The 16,238-nt window shown below is 40.7% G+C and overlaps 1 protein-coding gene across 4 annotated transcripts in view; it reads left to right on the top strand.

Annotated features, from left to right (window-relative positions):
* Positions 1–16,238, top strand: part of sobpa (sine oculis binding protein homolog (Drosophila) a) — a 56,019-nt gene that overhangs the window by 3,668 nt on the left and 36,113 nt on the right. For all 4 annotated transcript variants that reach the window (XM_037746884.1, XM_037746882.1, XM_037746883.1 and 1 more), the window contains exons 2-3: positions 11,087–11,207; positions 13,309–13,518. In XM_037746884.1, the coding sequence (XP_037602812.1) occupies positions 11,087–11,207; positions 13,309–13,518 (331 nt within the window). The remainder of the gene's footprint in view (positions 1–11,086; positions 11,208–13,308; positions 13,519–16,238) is intronic.

Raw genomic sequence — 16,238 nt, 5'->3', positions numbered from 1 at the left:
TTAATGTGTGCCACGGTAAAATAAGCCCCGGTGAGTAATCAAGGACAAGGAGGAGTGGGCATGGAGGGGATATGAGAGGCTGGAGAGAGAGAGAGTGGGGTAAGAAACAGTGGAGAAAGGAATGTATACAGCTCTGGGCTGGCTAAGCTGTAAAAACTGTAACCTGAGTGTCTCTGCTGGATCCGATATCAAGGAAAGTAGAGGGGAATGAAAGCAGAGGAGAGGGAGAGGCAGAGGAGGAGAGAGGGAGCAGGGGAGTGGAAAAGTGAAGGAGGAGGAGGAGGAGGCAAAGGGAAACTTGGCGTGTGGATTCGGGAATTTTATCACGGTGTACAGTGACCTGCTCTGGTTTCTACCCGCAGGGTATCCAATTCCCGCCATCATCATTACCACAAGCCGTACTGGCCACGACAGGGTCTTACTGGAGGGAAACAAGGGGGAACACTGTGAAGGTTTTATTTTTATCGTTATCCGCTGCTCAATATGTGGTAGACAAGTGCCACATTGTGAATTTGTCGTGAAAGTGTCATGAGTGCATCACTATACCTATCCTGCAAAAGGCTCTGTAAAACCACCATCTTGCCTTTAACTGTGTTTTTCTGGCCGATGGTAACGAGGACAAACTGGGTATTTTTCTGCGGATGGTTTCTTCTTCATGACGGTGTACACAAACACACCAAAAAATCATCATCATATCAGAGGTCTAACCTACGGTGCACAACACATGCATCAGCAGAGGTAGAGCAATTTAAACGCACAAATAGCCTTAATTGTACACAATAATCATAAAGAGATGCCAGACCAAGATGCCAGCTTATAAGTAGTACCAAGCTAGTGCCATCAAATAATGACATGATGGGGGTGGTTAAAATGTTAGAAAACACCTTTCATCATATTGAGATACAGTTCAACAGCAGCAGCGTTGACTCAAAACCTCTGTGACATAGTATCAACTACAGATGGTGCTGCTTGGAGGGTCTCTAGCTATGCCTTCACCGACCAAAAGGATAATTAAGCTTCTATTAGACTAGGTTATTAATTTTCATTTCATTTTCACCACTTGATGATTTATTAGTTTTTTCCTTTGGGAAATATACAGATTAAGGATAGAGGAAAAGTGTGTAGCATTTCGGGGGATCTATTAGCAGAAATGGAATATTATATAATTCTTTTTTTTTTTCTTTTTTTTTTCTTTAAGGTTAAAGGAATACTTCACATACTTAGAAAGGGATATACAGACAGCAGCAACAACATATATAAACAAAAAAAGAAACATAAAAAAAGAAAAGTACTACCCTTTGTAATAGTGCAGTGTCAAGAGATAAGTTCATATTCATATACATACATATTCATATTCATATTCATATTCATATTCATACAACCAACCTCATATATTGATATGTATACATACAGTATATACATATGTCTATATCTACACGCGCATTCATATACATATCCACTTAGACACATCCGCTTACACAATTATCTATTCTATTATACGGACAAAAAAAGGACATATTTACATCCCTTTAGTTGACCTTTATCGACATTATTTATTTATTAATTTTGTTTAACTCCAATCCCCACCCTGACTCAAAGTATCCCACCCATGCTCAAAAATGATATTCTGTTCTTTATTTCTATTAACATCTTTCTTATATAATATTAATAACTTTGTTTTTATTAGTCGAATAGTGCTTCCCTCCTGTTAAAATGATAGCGCCCCCTCTCCTCTGTGGTTAGGGTTAGGGATAAGGGTAGGTTCAGGCTTTGCTAGCGGGAAACATGTCGACGGGGAAACAGTATTCAACACAACACCGGTACAGACAGTTGCGTAGATTAAAATGAGAGCGTATCTACGTGCGAGTGAAAAACGCGTCTGATACACCTTGAGGTCTAGACGGGGGGGGGGAGACAACTGTGGTTTGTATGCATCCAACCAAACATTACAGCAGTGGCCGTCGCAGACACACCTGGCCAGAGATTTGCACTCCACTGAGTGCACTTTTCTAGTTTATTCAATCAATTTGCTTCCATTGCTATTGCTGTGTTGTCAAATCAAGAATACACGTGTGAAGCCTGCTACGGCCCCTAAAGGCTGCAATATTCATTACACCCCACAGTACAGTGTGGATGAACCAATACAGTGATGATTTTGCTATTCTTGGAGCCTTCTCATCAGCGGGGTTAAAGACCGTTTATAACATTTATTTCACGGTTGATGTGAGAGGAAAGACCACAGTCTCATTGATATTTAAAGGGTATATCCCCTTAGAGAATAAGAAGTGCTCCATACATTTCATAGATTGATATTTTAGTTTGATGGCAGCACTAGTGGAAAGCTCATAGAGGAGAGTGTCAAAACTGGGAAGGCTTTGTTTTTTTGGCGGCATGAATGAGCTAAGTAAGCGTTAAGGCAATTTATGTCTCTATTAGATTTGTATATTTATTGGTGGACATATTGATCTGATGATGGTTCCATAGAGAAAAGTTTATATTAAAACATTTAGATTCATATTCATTATCTGGGGACCACATACTGTATACCAACAACAAACCTTATGGAGCTCCTGCCTTTTGGTTTTTGAGATAACCCATGGACCAAAATTTTGCTCAAGGGGATATTTTGACTTGATGGTGGCAGTAAACAAAAAGGTCAGGGTTAAAAGGTCAACAACATAATTAGGACAGATGGACGGACCAACTGAAGTCACCATCCCAGGCCCATGCATTTTAGCAAATGTTGCTTTTTGTAACTTTTCTAACTTGAAACATAACAATCTTAATTTGGCATCTTGAAACTATGCTTCCAGTTGACCTCTGTTCTGTTTCGAGGCTCTTAGAAGACTTTGGGACAAATAAAAGCTGATAAAAAAGGCTATAGATGTGACATATAGACATCTGTGGCTGCCTCTGTGCCTCCGACGCCTCTTCCTCCCCAGCTCACCAGAGCCAAAGTTGGTGCCGCTGCTTTGATGAGCCGCCAACCGGGATTAGATTCCGCTCTTAATATCACTCCCACTTTCTCAAAGTAGTAGGGTGACACAGAGGACAGGATGGTAGGAAGGAACGGGAGACACAGAGAGGTGCTGTGTTTTTGTCTCTCGTGATGTGGTTATTTTACAGCTACATCCGTTTCTCCTCGGGAGTACATTCAGGTTGGGTTATGCTCCGACTCATTTGTTCAAAAGGAGGATTTTCTTCTCAAGGTTTCATCCTTGCAGTTGTGTTAATTGCTACAGTTGTGCTTGCCAGTGTTTGTACTTTTAGAGTTACTTTTTGGTTAATGTTAAGAATTGATGCTGTCACCCATGAACGCAATAGTGCGCATATTAGTGAACTAGTAGAGAATTGTCTACTTCTAATTTTAGATATAAGACATTTTCTTTAACTAATTAATTATTTTAAGAATTGTGTGGGACAGGAATGCAATGTGTGTAAGGCTGGAAAACGCCCTAATGCACCTGCACCTACATCTGTAACTAGCGAGGGCTGAGTTACAGACGTCTCTTTCCTAATGTAAGTCAATGGGAAAAAGTATTTTTGGGCCCAATGGCATCACGTGATGGACACGGAAGATGTAGTACCACCGTTTGGCCACTACACAAATTGGTATCAACGACCGGCGCTCTTCCTGGGGGCTTGGCAGTGAGCCGCTGGCACAGCAGTCGTTATGTTGAGAGCCGTGTGGAGACAATAGATATGCTCTGAATATCGTATTGAGCACCTTTAAGGTGGTGCCATGGAAACAACGGGGTGTCTCCAGGGGTGAAAACACGACTGTGTATATAGCTGTCAGGACCTAACTTTAGCTCTGCTCAGGACGTGGTACTAAATCTGACTTCCAGCAACCTTCAGGCAGAGTGAGCACTGCTGTCACTCAGCATTGTTCAAGCACAAGCGCTGTTACATGAGCAAACATGAGCTGTCCTCATTAACAGCCTTCACTGCTTTAACCGGCATTTTTTTTTAAAAACTCTGTGCCAAAAAAAGATGAGATCGCAAGGGTTTTGGATTAGACTTTAATTATTGTAAATAAATGCTGCAAATCCTTTCATTGTTGGATGTTGACGCTGAGACTTCCACATGTTCACACACCCACATGTTTGCGTGCATAGCACTGAAGCGTTCTTGCAGATGGTTGCCCGCATGGTGTTTCTCGTCACACCAACATGGTACCTCTACTTCACCTGTGATTGACTTGAGCCGTGCCCTGCACCTTAGTGCCACGTCTGCCCATTGACCACCCCACCACAGTGGTATTTCATAACAGGCAGATCAATAACTCCTGTCGTTCTTCATTAACAATCCCTCCCCAGCATTTAGCCCAAGTCTGTATATTAAGTGTGTCACTTCTGCACAGAATAGCAGGAATGATATATGCTCCGTATGAACAAAGCAAAACTGATCCGAGAGAAGCGCTACTACTCTGAGATAAAAATACATCACATCATGAATTTCTCTCTAAAATGCTTAGAAACAGAGTGAATGTGCTGATGAAGCAGGAGAAAATCTGCCTCTGTCACTCCTATACTGTGACACAGTGTCTCAAATATGCAAAAAGATACTTCTGCCTCAGTCTAAACAAGTGTGTGTGTGTGTGTGTGTGTGTGTGTCTGTGTGTGTGTGTGGGCTCATTCCCACTTGTATCTCCCTTACTATAATACCCCTGTAAGCAATATCCAAACTGGGCTTTGTGTTGGTTCTCTGTTAATTGAATTTGTATCAAGTGATTGAGTCAGTGGACCAACCTGTTGTCTGCAGGCTGCGGACTCAGACAGGCTCCTTCTGCGTGTCCACCAGGCCTTGCTTCATGGCATCTCTTTCTTTTCTTTTTGTTTTTTTAGAGCTGCATAAGGTATTTTATTGTGAAAAAATGTCAATCGAGTTAATCGCGATTAATTGCATTATTGTTCATAGTTAATCGCAAATTAATCGCACATTTTTTATCTGTTCAAAATGTACCTAATACAATCAACATGGGAGTGGGCAAATATGCTGCTTTATGCAAATGTATGTATATATTTATTATTGGAAATCAATTCACAAGACAAAACAATGACAGACATTGTCCAGAAACCCTCACAGGTACTGCATTTAGCATAAAAAAATATGCTCAAACCATAACATGTCTCATGTCACATCAAACTGCAGCCCAACAGGCAACAACAGCTGTCAGTGTGTCAGTGTGCTGACTTGACTATGACTTGCCCCAAAACTGCATGTGATTAGCATAAATCAGGCATGTCTGTAAAGGGGAGACTCGTGGGTCCCCATAGAACACATTTTCATTTACATATCTTGAGGTCAAAGTTCAAGGGACCCACTGGCCATGCCAGTTTTTCCTCACCAAAATTTAGCATACGTTTGGAGCGTTATTTAGCCTCCTTTGTAGTATGACATGGTTGGTACCAGTGCATTCCTTAGGTTTTATAGTTTCATATGATGCCAGTGTTTTCACTCCAGCTTTAAAACTGAGCCCACTACAACCTAAAAATTGCAAGTTGCATTAATGTGGTAAAGAAATTAGTGGCATTAATACAAATTTACGTTAACGTTATTATCGCGTTAACTTTAACAACTCTATTCAAGTCATTTCTGTCTTTTCTCTATTTTTTTTTTCAGAGCTGCAAAAGGTATTTTATTGTGAAAATACACCACACCCATCTCCACTGAGACCTTGTAGTTTCACTTTATTTTCCCAAATTAAATTCTGGTTTCAGACACAGGTCACTTTTCCCACCCACAGGAAATCACGAATCAATACTTGCTCAGTCCTGCCTCCAGCAGTGAGTGCACGCTCTCCAGAGAAATCTTTTTTCTCTCTCTCATCCTCTCGGTATAAAACATCGTAGACCGGCCTGGTTGATAGACATGAACTCACTGTGTGCTGAAGTTACTTCACGCCTAGTTTTTACTGCCAACATGCGAAGTTGCCCAGTGCGCCTGTAAAGTTAATATGGAAGTCTATTAGTGTGTCATGTCTTCCAACTTCCTTCCTGTCATATCTGGCATCTTTTATGATTATTTGGGGCATTCCTGCTTTATGACGGATGAACAAGCAACAGTAAAGGCTGATTCAATAACATCTTTGTTTTACAAAGAATCTACAGTGGAGGCAGGATGGAAATATTTGAGAAAGGAGAGGACTTAGTTAGGGATCCACTAATACTGGATCAGATATCGGGCCGATACTAACTCAAATACCTGGATTGGATATCGTTGACAATGGGGCCGATCTATTCAGTTCAGTTCTATGTTACATTATATACTGGAATTTGAATTCCTGTTTGAGTTTTGACCAATTTCTTTTACACTTAAATTGTAATTCCTGTTAATTTTGAAGATTTTTCTGCCGTTGTTGGTGTACAATTTATTATTTTAACAATAAATAACAATTCAGTAAATTTATATCTATGTATTTATTTGTTACATTTTGTTTTTACAAAGTTAGAAAAGCAAAATATAAGTCAAGCCTGATGTTGCCTTACACATAAAAGAATAATCCCAGTCACTTCCACACTAGGGGTGTTTAAGAAAATATCAGAAATATCGAATCGCGATACGTGTATATAATATCTTGTGATACTGTATCGATTCTCAAAAACACTGTAGAAATTTTTAATTAATAATTTACATGCAAAGATTAGCTCAGTCAACACTTAATTACATTTGCAAAGAGATGCACCCTCTCAGTGTATGTGTCCTCTCTGCTATGATGTTGGATGTTACATGGACTGAGATAAATGCAAAAAAGTCAACTTTTGTTTACTCAGATTTTATGCATATAGTGGTGTGTTCTTTATACAGTTTTCCTAAAATTAGATTTAAAAAGATCGCAATATATTGCCTTACTTACAGTATCGCAATAATTTGCAATATATTGAATTGTAACGCCTGTGTCATGATACGTATCGTATAACCAGATTCTTGCCAATATATACAAATGCTTTGTATATATATCAGATAGATAAACTGTATTGCTAAACACAAAGAGAGACAGACAGACAGACAGACAGAGTAGTATTTGGGTGGAATAAACCTTTAAAACTACAAGTCGTTAGACATAAAGTAGTATTTGGGTGGAATAAACCTTTATACTATAGGTCCAGAGAGAGCTCCATCAGGCAGAGACTGATGGAGCTCTAATCAACCAATCAGAAACACCTGTTTGTGTCTGAAAGTGCTAAGTCATGGTTGGGAATGACTGGTGAAATCACAGAGAAGAAACTACCTGAAAAAGACCCCCTCAGTTAAAAATGGTAAGTTGTATACCTGAAATCTGTTCAGTTTGAGCACCTCATGACTTTGATGAAGATGTACGTAGACGTGACATTTGTTTGGATAAAGTTAAAAATGAGAACTGGCAGTTTAAAAAGTTTCCACATTTGAGTTTTTGCTGAAGACTTCCAGTGGTGAAGCGGATGAGAGAGAGGAAGTGATCTCTTTTGGTGCTGGTCTCTGTTTTTTAGCCAGAAAATTTTGAAAAAATAATAAATGCGGGGAGGGTTAGAGTGCTGAATCAGCATTCCCACAATTAAACACTGATATCGGATTGGTACTCGGTATCTGCCGATACCCAAATCCCAGGTATGGCTGTTGGTATCGGGATGGAAAAAGTCGGATCGGTGCATCTCTAGACTTAGTTCAGGTTAGGCCGCAATCTGAATTTTCTTTTTGCACTTTGTCTCTCAGATCGTAGCAATGGTTTGAAGACAACCGACGCAGCTACTCTCTTCTCTTCTGTGGATGTGTGTGTCTATATTTTGCTGTTAAATTTAGATCAGCCAAGAGTCACATGTGCTGGGTGGCTCTGAACCACTCCGACATGAACTCTCCGGCGCTGACATATCGACAGGAGCTGTTTGTAATTGACATTTAACTGCCTGATGTAATGACTGATGAGTGTCGGCTGCTTGCCATGATGAGATAATGCACAGAGTAAAGTGGGACCGGCTATAAAATAATGAACTGACTCGAGTCTTGTCAATTTGATCTGGAGCGAGCCCACCAATGGCAAGACAAGGCGGGTCATCTCCGTGGCAACGTACTGTAGACTACGGTACATTGCTGCATGGTGAGTGTTTGCCCTTGCAAGCCTGTAATACGATTCTACAAGCTGTTGTTATGCGCTAATTGACAGGCATGTCCCATACCTACAGCTAATTTAGTCCAAATTTGAGCTGAAAGTGTTTATCATTATAAGATACATTTACAGAAATGTATTCAGCAGCAATATGTGGTAAACATTATTTACAGCGCCGAGGATAAACTGATAGTTTAGTGACCTGTGACTAATATTCTGTCACACAGACCAAATAATTACAGCATATTGCTGTAGTTTGTTTTCAGAAAGAACATTTTCGTCTATGTTTTAGAGTCAAACGATAGCTGAACCATCTACCAGAGTTTAGGGTTCAGTGAATAAACGCTTCTGGGAATAATCCAGCTGAGAGGTGTAATGGTGATAATGGGCTGTGTGCATTAACAGGGTTGTGGTTTTGTTTTGAGTACGGTGTTTATTGACTGTGTTGTGAGCGGCTGTTATGGAGGAAATGCTTTAATGTTTCACCTGCATAGATTAGTTGTATTTATTTTTGCATATACCTGCACTAACTATCTGCATTGCTGTGCTGCTGGTGAAAGTTCAACACAGTCTCACTGCAGTTTGTGAAATAGTCACGAAATTGAATCTATTTGATTCGTGTACACAGATACAAATTTCCGTTTTTTTTCGTGACGCTCAGCACAACTTTCAACAACGTATTTTAAGTGTATTTTCCTAAGATTGTCCAGCAACATGTGACGCACATGTCAATTTCCGCTCCAGTCTTTTCAAAATAAAACTTCTCAGTTAGGTTTAGGAAAAGATCGACTCGGTTAGGCTTAGCCAACAAACGACTTAGTTAGATTGGGGGAAAACTTTGCGGATTGGGTTTAAATAACACCGGAAGTGGCATAACTTAAGTATGGAAGTTACTTGACTAAAACTGCTTAGTTAGCTTTGGGAAAAGTTCGTGGTGTGGGTTAAATAACTCCGGAAGTGCCGTAACTCTGACTTGTGGTTTCACGCGAGACACGAACACCGGCCTCCTGTGCAAAATTATTGTGTTTTTTGGCCCACCCTTCCACCTAGACCTCCTCCCTTCACGGCGTTTGCTACTCTTTATACTTCCCGATTTACAATTATGTGGATTACATACGATCAATTTCGTGCTGACCATCACTAAAAAAAATTGACATTTGTGTCTATGTACACGAATCAATATATACAATGTTGTGACTATTTGACAAACTGCTGTCCGACTGGGCTGGAATGTTGGGACTTTACTGCCCTGCTCAAAGCAACTTGGACGGCAATTTGTCACAAGGCATGACTGTTTACTGGACTATGATGTCTTCTTAACTCTGAAGGGTTATTTACTGCTTACAGCTGTAAATCTATTTGACTCTATATTAGTGTTTTTACTGTTGTGATTCACCGTGATGGATTAGTGTACTGAAATACACATTTGTTATTAGTAATGCAGTGTATCTACTTATCTACTATTTAACCAGTTAAATGTTGAAAACCACTTACAGGAATAGTTCAACATTTTGAGAAGTACAAATTTGCTTTTAGTCCGAGAGTCAGATGAGCACATCTATGCCACTCTCGTGTTTATATGCTAAATATGAAGCTAAAGCCAGCAGGCAATTAAGCTCCAAGGTTAAGCTAAATTTTGGCAAGGAAAAACTGGCATGGCCATTTTCAAAACGGTCCCTTGACCTCTGACCTCAAGATATGTGAATGAAAATGGGTTCTATGGGTACCCACGAGTCTCCCCTTTACGGACATGCCCACTTTATGATAATCACATGCAGTTTGGGGGCAAGTCATAGTCAAGTCAGCACACTGACACACCGACAGCTGTTGTTGCCTGTTGGGCTGCAGTTTGCCATGTTATGATTTGAGCATATTTCTTTACGCTAAATGCAGTACCTGTGAGGGTTTCTGGACAATATTTGTCATTGTTTTGTGTTGTTAATAAGTATATACATACATTTGCATAAAATAAGCATATTTGCCCACTCCCATGTTGAGTATTAGATACTCTTAAATCTCCCTTTAAGGTACATTTTTAATAGATAAAAAACTATGTGATTAATTTGCGATTACATATTTTAATTGATTGACAACCCTAAAATAAATAGAATATCTCTGTTCCCACTAAACAAGAACAACAGCTCTGACAAAACTATAGTCTTTGGCATGTTGTTGTTGGTTTCCTCAGCTTCGGGCCGTATGAATCAGTGGTCCTTCTGGTCCATTTAAACCTTGTGCCATTTTTGGATGCAGAGACAACATTTTCAACCAATCAGATAAGCCGTAAGAGAGAAAAAAAAACCTTATCTTTGCTGTCACTGTGTCTTTACTGTGCTGTGCTTTCTATTTTACTGCACTGTGATAAGTTCTCTGTGCTGGTTAGTGTGCTGTGATAGGGTTATCATCAGACTCTTTATTACACTCTGTTAACATCCTCCTGTTTTATTGTGCCGTGATAGGGGCCATTAGTTCGGCTGTCTGGCATTTGGACAGTGTTAACCCCAATTAGGTTGACCTGTACGTATAAAGACCTGGAAGAAAAACCTACATTGTGGTTTTTGTCGGGGCACAGCTTTAAATTTTAAGTGGGATCGCATTATCTCTGCCTAATTAGTTGATGAAATGTGGTATTGTGGGCAAATCTAAGGAGCAAGTCTTAAAGTCAAGGTCTCAGGAGAAGCACAGCAAACGCAACAAAGTAGCAGATAGCTTTTATAACAAGTGACCTCAAATCTTCCTTTTTTTTCCAAATGTCAAGATGTTTGCTAAGTGACATTTATATATCGTGATAGTATAAAAAAAAAACAGAAGTTACTCTAAAATATAAGGTTAAATTAAAGGTTAATTACTTTCTATTTATTAAGTAAATCAGCACTGTAGCAGCTTGTATTGCAAGAGTCCCAACTCATGTATGATATTGTCTACATCAAATCTAGTCAGAGTGATTCCTGTATGAAGACTTTTGTCTCGAGTCTAACCAGCTAACCGTTTGTGTTGCAGAGTTTTGCAGAGAACACCATGAACGAGCTGCTGGGCTGGTACGGCTATGACAAGGTGGAGCTGAGAGACTCTGACAACCTGGACATAGGGGAGACGCCACAGCACATCTCTGTCCTCAAAGGTATGGAACTCTAACATACACTACACCATTTTAGTGTTTTTTTTTTATTAAAATGTATTCAAAAGCACATGCATTTTTTGCCTGGTTGACCCGGCAATCAACACTCTCAGTTGCTTCGTTATCCACCATGAGATTGTGGGCTGCATTAAAAGATAATGTGATTAGTGAAAATATTGAGTGGATCGTGAACCATGTTGTACGCAACATGACTATGACACCTCTTTGTTATTGTGTTAAAGGCCCTTAAAACCTAAATTATGCTTCTCACTATGAGTGATAGAGTGTTACAGCAATGAGTCTTAAAACCCAGAAATGAGTTAGCATTTTTGAATGGCTTTTTATTTAGATGCCTGAAATAAGGTCTGTGGTTAACACAAGTTCAAGAGATTTAAACGTTTTGTTCTACGACATAAAATACATCAATAAATATCCCACCACTGAATTTTGAAGCCTTTGTGTCTTAAAAAAAAAGGCGGTTGCTACTAAGTGGCTAAATGAGACTACTCAACGTCATCACGCCGACTCGTCCACCTGTACAGCCTTATTGCATATACTTGTGCTCATACGGCTGTGGTGTAGTTTGTTTATATCCTAACGTTAGCTTTTTACTTCTGGCGATTGCATTTACACTTCAAAAATCATAAAAATGCATTTGTGGAAATTATCTTGCTGAAAAAACGTGCAAGTATCATAAACGTGTGTTTGCCACAGAGATTATTTTCTGCAATAATATAAAACACAATGGAAAAATCCCATTGGCTTTTTTGTCGAGAGAACCAGGGCGATGCTAACTTCCTGGTTGGCCTACAGAAATACGTCATCCCTGGAGCACTCTATTGGGTCTGACATGAACATACTTTTTTTCTGCCCGTTTTACATTTTAAGGTTTTACACTTGAGAGGTTCCTGTACTTTAATTTTTGTCTTCCCTAATTTGAAGTGGGCAGGGCTCAGTTGGAAGATTGTGATGTCACATATTTCCATGCACCAATCAGAGTTCAGCAACATTTGAATGAAAATGTGACGACAGATGGATTGTTTGCTTATGCTACCTGCACTGTCTTATCTTATGGGAAACCGCAACCACTAACACACGGTTCTGACGAAGCAGATTAGCTGTCTTTTTGAGTGTTAAAAAATTATAACTAAGAATGTTTCCTGAACTTTAAAGGTGCTAAATTTGATATTCAGAGCATTAATATAGCAGCAAACAACTATTTGCTATGTAAAGATATAGAGGATTAATGTTTACCTGAGCAGAGAATGAAGTCTCTCTCCCTCTGTGTGTGTTGTAATCCGAGCTTCTTTGTGTTTTATTGACATAGCTGCTCTGCACTGCTCTCATACGGCGGTTACCACTGATTACGCTGTCCAGACTCACAGCATCGTCGCGGAAGCTTAGCGCCCACCCTCTGGCTCCCCCGCTGGTTAACACTGTTAGCTCTGTCAGCACTGTTGCCTTTGTTGCACAGCTACTAGCTGCCGGCTCAACCGTCACCATGTTGAGATCCCTCTATCATAGATATGCACTGAATTTTGTATTTAGCATGTTTAAACACACATTAATTGATTTTTTTGGCCACTTGGGAGCAATGCAACAAGCTACAAACACAGCATTGACATACTGACGTCTTATAAAGTATATGTGTGCCTTTTAGTGCATGTGAGCTCGACCCATTGGCTAGCTCACGGCTGCCGCTCGGCACTGTGGTCATATGATGGTTACAACTGATAACGCTATCCGGACCAACAGCGGATGCATAGCGATGCGGTTACCCCCCCAGGTTAACACTGTTAGCTCTGTCAGTACTGTTGCCGTTTGCACCGTTAGCTGCAAGCCGCTGGCTCAGCTGTCGCCATGTTGAGAGCCGTGAGGAAGCAATAGAAATGCTTGCCATTCTCGTATTTAGCACCTTTAAACATAAACGTTTCCAAAGCCAAACAAACATGCTTCATCACTTGTGCCTCTACTATGGTAAAAAGTGACCCCTTTGTGTCAGATTTGAGGCCTACTAGGCTCTTACATTGTGGCAGGATTTGCAGTGAGTGCCACAGCAATCTCATCAGTTGTTCAGTAACGTTTTATTTCCCCCCCCGTCTAGAAAACTTGTTGCCAAAAATCCCAGCTTCAACGGAGAGCGGCGATGGCTCTCCGGATCGAGCCAACAGCTCCCAGTCTCTGCCAGCCTCCAGGAATGGAGTCACAGAGTCCTCCACCACGCCGTCCACCTCCATGCCCGGCACCAAGGAGCATGGCAACCTGCCCATCATAGTCCCCATGATCCCCCCGCCACTGATCAAGCCCCCTGCAGGTAGGGAGCACTGACACCTTTTTTTGGAAAGGATGGATGAATTGAAAAGTAGTTTGGGGCGTATATAAGTTCTTCTTTGTCTGGAAAACACTTAAACATGATGACTGCCAGCAAACAAAACATTATCAAATGGGCAAATCAGCCCACCTCCAGAGCTGATACAACAAGTTACAACTGTTTTGTGCTTACCCATGTGAGTGTTTTGAACAAGGCTACATTTTCCATTTCCAAAAAGATCAAGGTCATTTTCAGCCCATCGCAGAGTGTATTTTCCCAACCACAAAACACACGCAGTAATTTCTCCAGTCAGAACAAGTGGCATAGATCTCATCCACAGCTGTTCTCCAGACAAATTACATAGTATTGGAAGTATAAACCTACCTGCTGATTCTTCAGCACTTAGCAGCCGAACTGACTGTTTATGCAACGTGAAAACTTTCTGTCTTTGCCATGGCCTGAAAGCCTCCAAACCAACCCAGGCAGGGATAGGCGACTAATGAGCTCGCTACCTGCTGTACACCTTGTTTTCCTCCACCTGCCCAAGTGTCAATATAACCCCCTCAACTCTCTGAGGAAATGTCCGCGTTCCTCGGCCAGACAGAGGGCTTCATTATCCCTTGCGTCTGCTGTGGCACAGGAGGCTGGTACGCCCCGGCGGAGAGAGCGAACCGCCTTGGCATCGCCCAAGAGGAGTCCCCGCTGGCCCTGCCTAGGCGGGGAAACAGATGGTGTGGTCCCACTTAAAGCCCAGCACCAACCCACCACCCGGCCGACACCCCCTTCAACTCGTCGTCCCCCCCCCCCCCCCCCCCCCCCACAACCTCACACATATGCTGAATTATTCATGTGCCCCGCAAAATCCGACAAAGGACCTTTTGAGGTGCAGGTACGGCGGATGATGGTGGCATTTAATATGGAGGCTGCATAATTACTGGCAGTTTTTTTTTTCCCCCTCTCATGCAGATGTGAGTGTTTTGCGATGGGCTTGTTACTAGACGCCAGGACGTGGGAAGGCGAAAAACAACTCCACCTCAAGATGTCTCTTTGTACGGAAATGTTGAGATATTGCGAAAGATGTTGTGATTTCATGTTGGCCTTCGATCAGGTTCATTACGCCGCGGTACAGACATTATTTCCAAGCGATGTGCAAATCCTTATCCACCCACCCAGTCAGCCCAAAATGAAACTATGTCTTGTTTTCTTTTTCTGTTATCACTGCAGTGGGCAGCAATCCAGATAGACACAAAAAGGCAGACAGACTATAGGAATGAGATAGAGCGCGGAGGAGAGGAAAGACATAAAATATGCATGTTGGGTCCACTGTGCTATCTTTAGGGCCTCTGGGAGTTATTCTCTTAATTGTGAGTTAGTCTTTACTTAAAATCTGATGGCCCCGCAGATCCATTAAGCTCAACAAGAGGTGAAAAGCCTGGCCAGCGTGCGATAAGGAGGTGAGCGGGGGTGAAAGACTAATGGGCCTGCGTTTTTTCACCCTCACACCCGCGTAGTCATAATGTGATAATTGGGAGATACTGGAGGGAATCTCGGAGGATGTCTCTTATTGCAACAGCGACGGCACTAAAAGCCCGCGGCTCATCACCGGCAGTCACAGTTTACCACAGAAGAGGCATTTCACTGTCACTGATGGTCTGTTAAAAAATAATTTGTTGCCCGCACTGACCACACAGAAGCCCTGCATTTACATACGTCTAAATTAAAAGGTTAAAACGAGTAACTAGTTTAGAAGCTGTTATTGTAGCTTTCAACGGATTACATTTTGTTGTTCTCAAAAAAGTTTGATTTAAAAGAGGGACGTGTTGAGGTCAACTGTAGATTTACTCAGAAATGTGTTAGGGCTAACCATAAGACAAAAGAGATCTGGGTATATTCTATTTGACCTTTAAATCCACGATAATTCATTTTAAACTTAAAACTTAAACTTTATTAGATTCGTCATATACATACAGGTACATACATTAAATTTGACCTCTGCATTTAACCCATCCTCATGAGCAGTGGGCTGCTGTTAAGCACCTGGGGAGAACGCCTTCTCTTTAGCCACCCTTCCACACAGCTCATGAATTTGGCAAAGCAGCATTATCAGAGAACTAAACCTACACACTTACATATATTATCAACTGAAAATAATTGTGGAATATCCATACATAGACTCCATTTATGCATAAACTTCTGCAGTCCACCTTAAAAATGCCCATGCACATACAAATATACACCCGCAAACACCAACAATAACTGCTGTTATACTGTAACTGCTATTGGCGATATTATTATTTGGCATTTTAATTCCACATGCATTTTTTTTATTTTATACTTTTATTTTACATTGTTTTTTTACATATATTATTTTAAACGTAGTACTTTTATATTGGGATTTCTTAAAGAAAACTGCTAATTATCACTCTCATTTATTTCTTTTTTTGGTTCTTTTTTTTCTAACTGTGCCCATTTATTATTTACTTACCTTCTACATAGTAACTCTCATTAATATCCCATAGCCCTAACCTTATAAGACTAGCACTTAATGTCTATTTTATGTGAACTTCATTTAAGATTCAGTCCTGTCTATGATGTGAATATTTGTTTCACTGTGTCTGATATTTCTAGTTCTTTTTCCTCATAATTTTTTTTGTTCTCTCTGCCCTCAAAGTGCCCTTATCATGAATAATTTGTGAATACACAAGGAAGAACCAAAAAACGAA

This window comes from Sebastes umbrosus, chromosome 16 (genome assembly GCF_015220745.1).
Source record: "Sebastes umbrosus isolate fSebUmb1 chromosome 16, fSebUmb1.pri, whole genome shotgun sequence".
NCBI lineage: Eukaryota > Metazoa > Chordata > Actinopteri > Perciformes > Sebastidae > Sebastes > Sebastes umbrosus.
This window is presented reverse-complemented; position numbering and strand designations above follow the sequence as displayed.